The sequence below is a fragment of the Mercenaria mercenaria genome, chromosome 2 (genome assembly GCF_021730395.1).
Source record: "Mercenaria mercenaria strain notata chromosome 2, MADL_Memer_1, whole genome shotgun sequence".
Taxonomy (NCBI): domain Eukaryota; kingdom Metazoa; phylum Mollusca; class Bivalvia; order Venerida; family Veneridae; genus Mercenaria; species Mercenaria mercenaria.
In genome coordinates, this window is record NC_069362.1 from 64,605,778 (window position 1) to 64,614,310 (window position 8,533).

At 39.4% G+C, this 8,533-nt stretch overlaps 1 protein-coding gene across 1 annotated transcript in view; it reads left to right on the plus strand.

The window, feature by feature from the left end:
- The window catches only part of LOC123564094 (uncharacterized), a 47,748-nt gene extending 39,215 nt beyond the window's left edge, over nucleotides 1–8,533 (plus strand). Inside the window, exons 4-5 of the mRNA XM_045357398.2 lie at nucleotides 5,349–5,486; nucleotides 7,790–8,533. Of these exons, the coding sequence (XP_045213333.2) occupies nucleotides 5,349–5,486; nucleotides 7,790–8,529 (878 nt within the window). The 3' untranslated portion in view covers nucleotides 8,530–8,533. The remainder of the gene's footprint in view (nucleotides 1–5,348; nucleotides 5,487–7,789) is intronic.

Here is an 8,533-nt window from a genome sequence, read left to right on the forward strand (position 1 = left end):
GGGTCACGTGCGGTCAAAAACTAGGTCAGTAGGTCTTAAAATAGAAAAACCTTGTGACCTCTCTAGAAGCCATATTTTTTATGAGATCTTCATGAAATTGGTCAGAATGTTCACCGTGATGATATCTAGGTCAAGTTTGAAACTGGGTCACGTGCCATCAAAAACTAGGTCACTAGGTCGAATAATAAAAAAAACCTTGTGACCTCTCTAGAGGCCATATTTTTCATGGGATCTGTATGAAGGTTGGTCTGAATGTTCATCTTGATGATATCTAGGTCAAGTTCGAAACTGGGTCAACTGTGGTCAAAAACTAGGTCAGTAGGTCTAAAAATAGAAAAACCTTGTGACCTCTCTAGAGGCCATACTTTTGAATGGATCTTCATGAAAATTGGTCAGAATGTTTAACTTGATGATATCTAGGTCGAGTTTGAAACTGTGTCACATGCCTTCAAAAACTAGGTCAGTAGGTCAAATAATAAAAAAGCCTTGTGACCTCTCTAGAGGCCATATTTTTCATGGGATCTGTATGAAAGTTGGTCTGAATGTTCATCTTGATGATATCTAGATCAAGTTTGAAACTGGGTCAACTGTGGTCAGAAACTAGGCCAGTATATCTAAAAATAGAAAAACCTTTTGACCTCTCTAGAGGCCATATTTTTCAATGGATCTTCATGAAAATTGGTCTGAATGTTCACCTTGATATATAGGTAAGGTTCGAAACTGGGTCACGTGCCATCAAAAACTAGGTCATTAGGTCAAATAATAGAAAACCTTGTGACCTCTCTAGAGGCCATATTTTTCATGAGATCTTCATGATAATTGGTGAGAATGTTCACCTTGATGATATCTAGGTCAAGTTCATACTGGGTCGTGTGCTTTCAGAAACTAAGTCATTAGGTGAAATAATAGAAAAACCTTGTGACCTCTCTAGAAGCCATATTTTTCAATGGATCTTCATGAAAATTGGTCAGAATTTTTATCTTGGATGATATCAAGTTCATAACTGGGTCACATGAGCTCAAAAACTAGGTCCCTATGTCAAATAATAGAAAAAATGACGTCATACTCAGTTCAAAACTGGGCCACGTGGGGACAGGTAAGCGATTCAGGACCATCATGGTCCTCTTGTTACTTAGAATTTCTAGTAAACGTTGGTGCACTTTCACTTTATCTTTGTTTCAAACTTAAAATAATTCTTCTTCATTGTAGTCTTCATCATATTACACAAGATCCATAATTCTGGCACAAATATTTAGTGACTTGTGTCCCCTTTTTACTTAGAATTTCAGTTTTTATATGCCTGTTTCTGAAAGAGCGGGCGCATTTATGAAAAAACCCGTGGTGGGCGGGCAGTCGGTGCCCAAGGCATGTCCGCTCTCTTAAGTCCAACAGTTTTCATCCTTCTTCACCAAACTTGCTTACAATGTTTGTCGGCATGATATCTTGGCCAATTTCGATAACCACCCAAATCGCCCCTAGTCTCTTGGATTATAAATGAGATGTGAAACCAAAATTTGTAGTCCTGTTTGGCGCCATATAACCTATACTGTGTTGGTGCGCCGTAAAACCCAAATAAATAAATAAATGGATTATGGCCCTTGATTTGCTAAAAAACAATCTGCGAATTTAGCCTTTTCCGCTCTCTAAGTCTGTTTTTATCTGATCTTCACCAAACTTGCTGACAATGTTTATGGGCATAATATCTCAGCCAAGTTCGATATCCACCCAAATTGCCCGAGGCACGCTGGGATTATGGCCCATGAATAATTCGAAAAACTGCAAATTTAGCCTTGTCTGCTCTCTAAGTCAAACAGTTTATCTGATCTTCACTTAACTTGCTGACAATGTTTGTGAGCATAATATCTTGACCAAGTGTAATAGCCAGTCAAATCGCCCCAGGCACTGATGGATAATGGCCCTTGAAGTATTCGAAAAACTGCAGATTTAGCCATGTCCGCTCTCTAAGTCGAACAGTTTTCATCCGATCTTCTCCAAACTTGCTGACAAAGTTTGTGGGCATAATAGCTCGGCCAAGTTTGGTAACCACCCAAATCACCCCAGGCACTCTTGGATTATAGACCTTGAATTAGGCCAAGTTCGATGATGGGCGTATTTTGTGACAGTCTGGCACTCTTGTTCACTATACATCTGTTGTCACTAAATGGATTTTATTTAACTTAAAAATGGTTGTTTGGTATGATCACTCACACCATATGATTCAATGTTCATGATGATGGCATCAGAATGCTTTGAGACAGAATTTCAGGTTCAAGTTGTGATGCATTTCTGTTCTATCTCACTTATTTAACAAAATTTATGTTATATTTATTCTACCTTTAAATATATACTCTTCAAAATACTAAAAGAATACAATATTTTAATAAAACAACTTTTAACAAGTAGCACATTATTTATATATCTCATGGACATGTCTATATTCAAACATTACCTTTATTTTTATGCCCCCGAAGGGAGGCATATAGTTTTTGAACCGTCTGTCAGTCTGTCCGCAATTTACTGTCCAGTCCATATCTTTGTCATCGATGGATGGATTTTCAAATAACTTGGCATGAATGTGTACCACAGTAAGACGACGTGTCGTGCGCAAGACCCAGGTCCGTAGCTCAAAGGTCAAGGTCACACTTAGACGTTAAAGGTCATTTTTAGCTCACCTGTCACAAAGTGACAAGGTGAGCTTTTGTGATCGTGCGGTGTCCGTCGTCCGTCCGTGCGTCCGTCCGTAAACTTTTGCTTGTGACCACTCTAGAGGTCACATTTTTCATGGGATCTTTATGAAAGTTGGTCAGAATGTTCATCTTGATGATATCTAGGTCAAGTTCGAAACTGGGTCACGTGCCATCAAAAACTAGGTCAGTAGGTCTAAAAATAGAAAAACCTTGTGACCTCTCTAGAGGCCATATATTTCACAAGATCTTCATGAAAATTGGTCAGAATGTTCACCTTGATGATATCTAGGTCAAGTTCGAAACTGGGTCACGTTCAATCAAAAACTAGGTCAGAAGGTCTAAAAATAGAAAAACCTTGTGACCTCTCTAGAGGCCATATATTTCACAAGATCTTCATGAAAATTGGTCAGAATGTTCACCTTGATGATATCTAGGTCAAGTTCGAAACTGGGTCACGTGCCATCAAAAACTAGGTCAGTAGGTCAAATAATAGAAAAACCTTGTGACCTCTCTAAAGGCCATATTTTTCATGGGATCTGTATGAAAGTTGGTCTGAATGTTCATCTTGATGATATCTAGGTCAAGTTCGAAACTGGGTCATGTGCGGTCAAAAACTAGGTCAGTAGGGCTAAAAATAGAAAAACCTTGTGACCTCTCTAGAGGCCATATATTTCATGAGAACTTCATGAAAATTGGTCAGAATGTTCATCTTGATGATATCTAGGTCAAGTTCGAAAGTGGGTCACGTGCCATCAAAAACTAGGTCAGTAGGTCAAATAATAGAAAAACCTTGTGACCTCTCTAGAGGCCATATTTTTCATGGGATCTGTATGAAAGTTGGTCAGAATGTTCATCTTGATGATATCTAGGTCAAGTTCGAAAGTGGGTCACGTGCCGTCAAAAACTAGGTCAGTAGGTCAAATAATAGAAAAACCTTGTGACCTCTCTAAAGGCCATAATTTTCATGGGATCTGTATGAAAATTGGTCTGAATGTTCATCTTGATGATATCTAGGTCAAGTTCGAAACAGGGTCATGTGCGGTCAAAAACTAGGTCAGTAGGTCTTAAAATAGAAAAACCTTGTGACCTCTCTAGAGGCCATACTTGTGAATGGATCTCCATAAAAATTGATCAGAATGTTCACCTTGATGATATCTAGGTCAAGTTTGAAACTGGGTCATGTGCCTTAAAAAACTAGGTCAGTAGGTCAAATAATAAAAAAACCTTGTGACCTCTCTAGAGGCCATACTTTTCATGGGATCTGTATGAAAGTTGGTCTGAATGTTCATCTTGATGATATCTAGGTAAAGTTTGAAACTGGGTCAATTGCTATCAAAAACTAGGTCAGTAGGTCTAAAATTATTAAAATCTTTTGGCCTCTCTAGAGGTCATATTTTTCAATGGATCTTCATGAAAATTGATCTGAATATTCACCTTGATGATATCTAGGTCAGTTTCGACGTGCGGTCAAAAACTAGGCCAGTAGGTATAAAAATAGAAAAACCTTGTGACCTCTCTAGAGGCCATATTTTTCATGAGATCTTCATGAAAATTAGTGAGAATGTTCACCTTGATGATATCTATGTAAAGTTCAAAACAGGGTCACGTACCTTCGAAAACTAGGTCAATAGGTCAAATAATAGAAAAACCTTGTGACCTCTCTAGAGACCATATTTTTCAATGGATCTTCATGAAAATTGGTCAGAATTTTTATCTTGATAATATCTAGGTCAAGTTCAAAACTGGGTCAGATGAGCTCAAAAACTAGGTCACTATGTCAAATAATAGAAAAAAACGACGTCATACTCAAAACTGGGTCATGTGGGAAGAGGTGAGCGATTCAGGACCATCATGGTCCTCTTGTTCATGATAGTGCATTCGTGTCCGGTCCATATCTTTGTCATCCATGGATGGATTTTTAAATAACTTGACGTGAATGTGTACCACAAAAGACGACGTGTCGCGCGCAAGACCCAGGTTCATAGCTCAAAGGTCAAGGTCACACTTAGACGTTAAAGGTCATATTTCATGATAGTGTATTGATGGGCGTGTCCGGTCCATATCTTTGTCATTCATGCATGGATTTTAAAATTATTGGGCATGAATGTGTACCACAGTAAGGCGACATGTCGCGCGCAAGACCCAGGTCCGTAGGACAAAGGTCCTGAACTCTAACATCGGCCATAACTATTCATTCAAAGTGCCATCGGGGGCATGTGTCATCCTATGGAGACAGCTCTTGTTCATGTAAGTGAATAATTAATGTCCTAGCTAGCTCTTTTTCCACATAACACAATGTCCATATTCACTACCATTGCCACTAACAACTAATATCTAATCCCTTTTCCATATGTTATTGAACTTTCGTCATGTACTTAGGTGTCTTGGGTTTAGAGACTGACAAGTGCATGGACGCTTAGGCAATGATTTTCCAGACATTTTTCCTCTATCCAGAACTGTATTTGGTGACACATTAATTTACAGTGAAAACATGTTTTAATAGTCGAGCTCACTTCCCTTCCAAAGTCTCTAGTTAAGCTTGTGCTCTTTTATAAAATTACTCAATTATAGTGAGGGCCAAACCTGTAATATTGCTACAGTAAAGGTGAGTGTAAGGAATAAAGTGGTTTATAGAATTTGAAGATGTATCTCTTATTCTAGATGATGACACTGTAGATGAGGATGATGTGGATACAGTTGAAACATTGTCTCCCAGCTCTGGTAAATCGGTTGTGATTGTGTCAGACCATGATTGCAGTTTTGAGTATGAATCTGATGATTGTAAAGCTGTAATTGCAGGTAAGATAAAAGTCCCATTTTTAACTAGTTTTGGTTTCCAAAGAATATACCCACACTACCATTTAGAAAGGTTGAAGATTCTACTTGTTGCCATTTGTATTGATGTAATGCCTTAAGTTGCAGTTTCTATGCCCCAGAAGGGAGGCATATTAGTTTTCAACTGTCCGTCCGTTCGTTTGTTAGTTCGTCACAACGTTAACTTTCTGCATGAAGGCACTTTACTCGCGAACCACTGCACCCAGGACCTTCAAACTTCACATGCTGATAGTACTTATTGAGTACACCACCCTTACAGAATTTGGGGTCACCAGGTCAAGGTCACAGGGGCCAACGTTAACTTTTTGCATGAAGGCACTTTACTCGCGAACCACTGCACCCAGGACCTTCAAACTTTACATGCTGATAGTACTTATTGAGTACACCACCCATACTGACTTTGGGGTCACCAGGTCAAAGGTCAAGGTCACATGGGCCAACGTTAACTTTTTGCATGAAGGCACTTTACTAGCGAACCGCTGCACCCAGGACCTTCAGACTTCACATGCTGACAGTACTTATTGAGTACACCACCCCTACTGACTGGGGTCACCAGGTCAAAGGTCAAGGTCACAGGGGCCAACGTTAACTTTTTGCATGAAGGCACTTTACTCGCGAACCACTTCACCCAGGATCTTCAAACTTCACATGCTGATAGTACTGATTGAGTACACCACTCCTACTGACTGGGGTCACCAGGTCAAAGGTCAAGGTCACAGGGGCCAATATTAACTTTTTGCATGAAGGCACTTTGCAGGCGAACCACTGCACCCAGGACCTTCAAACTTCACATGCTGATAGTACTTATTGAGTACACTACCCCTACTGACTTTGGGGTCACCAGGTCAAAGGTCAAGGTGCTGCGGGGGCATTTGTCACCATTAGTGACAGCTCTTGTTAATTCAGTGTTTCCACTCCAAAATTGTTCAAAGTATTAGATTTCATGCAGAAGTCTAGTTGCCATGGCAGTGGAAATGAAAATGTTAAAAAATCTTTTCAGAAACCATTGACTAGATTTCGAAATAATTCCCCACAGATTGCTCCTTTGATGACTGCCAATATTGTTCCAGTTGTTCCAATTTATTAAAAAATGGCTGCCAGACAAAGAGATTTATATGTAGTGAAAACTTTAAAATCTGCCTATTCAGAAATTATTCAGAACGGTCAGAAACATTGCTTGAGGGCACCGTCACTTTTTTCCTATACAATGTATGATGGAAACTGTAAAGATCTATTTGGCTAAATGTGAAAATAATGTTACAGAAATATTCTTTGGGTGATATACTCTCTGAACTGTTCAAGCCACCTTAATTTGTAAAAAAAAAGTGGCCCTAAGAGATGTGTTTAGTTTTGCCTTTTATGACTATGTGGAAAACTTAAATTAGGCAGTACCACTTACAGAGTAATTTGGCAGGAAGTGTTTCTTTGATGATTTTTCACTGGAAATTGTTCAAACCTCGAGCAGTCATCAAAAACTTTGATTTGTAAAAGTGTGGCCACTAGTGGCTGTGAATAGTTTCTGTCTAGTTTAAGATCAAACAATGCTTTAGATACAAGAGGAACCAGCCCACTTCACATACAGGGGGAACCAGCCCACTTTAACATAGACACATTATTTGTTTAAAATGTGAAGTTTTGATTTTATTAAGCTCGTCTAAATCCAGGGTTCAGGATGAGCTGTAAGTTATAGGTTGCTAATTTGTTGACTTGCGGCTGAGTGGTCAAGGCCACTGACTTTAAATGAGCCGCGCCACGGGAAAACCAACATAGTGGCTTTGCAACCAGCATGGATCCAGACCAGCCTGCGCATCCGCGCAGTCTGGTCAGGATCCATGCTGTTCGCTTTCAAAGCCTATTTGAATTAGAGAAACTGTTAGCGAACAGCGTGGATCCTGACCAGACTGCGCGGATGCGCAGGCTGGTCTGGATACATGCTGGTCGCAAAGCCACTATGTTGGTTTTCCCGTGGCGTGGCTCAAATCACTTTCCCCTCACTGCTGTGGGTTCAAAACTTAACTTGGGCTGTAGAAATCTTAATGTGAGAAACCCAGCCAGTTGGCTTATGGAAGATCATTGGTTTTACCCAAGTCCCTGCAGATGCCTGAAACAGTGCCAAGGTGTTCCTGCACCATCAGAAGTTAGAAGTGAGCAACATAAAAAGATGTCAAACTTTTTATTTCAGTAAATTCCCAGTATGTTTTGGCAACCTGAAAAACTGTGTTTTCAAAGTATTTAATTGTAGTTACAATCTTAACACTTTTTTGCAGATGAAGATAATTCAATGTTTACCAGGCATGGATGTGATTTACAGTTTGAGCTCTCTGAAAGCAATTTACCTGATACACCTCAACCTGAAGCTAGTATTGGCCTGTGTTTAGAAAGTGATGTAGCTAATGTCCCTCAGTCTGGAGAATCAGATGAAACTGTAAAGGTAGAAAGGTTTGATAGTAAAATGGATGAAGTCAATGTTGATGTGAATAGGGATGGTGAAAACACACCAGTACCTGTTATAGTGTCAACCTGTCGCCAACAGGTCTGTAGTCCAACTCTTCTTGTTAAAAATATTGCAGCAGATCTCATGTGTAAAACAGATTTAAAAGATGTGCGGCAAAACATCTTTGATTGCATGTCTTCTGAACAGAAATATGGTAATGAATCTGATAGACAGTATGATGAAAATGATGAGGACATCGGTAAAGAGGTTGATAGAAAAGGTGACATGAGTGAGAATGGTACAATAATATCTTGTGTGATGGAAGACATGAATGATGATTCAGAAATGGAGCTAGTGAAGAATATTATTGATGGCCAAGCAGAGGATAGTAGTAAAGAAGCAACTAAAAGTGTTGCTGAGGTTGTTCCTAGTCAGTACGTACATGTAGAAATGAATACATTCAAAGATATGTCTGAGGAAATAGCCGATGTCACAGATGCATCAAATATAACTGGATATGAAGTGACAGAAAACCCTGATTATGACCTGAATGCGGATGTAGAGAGGGTATAGTTAA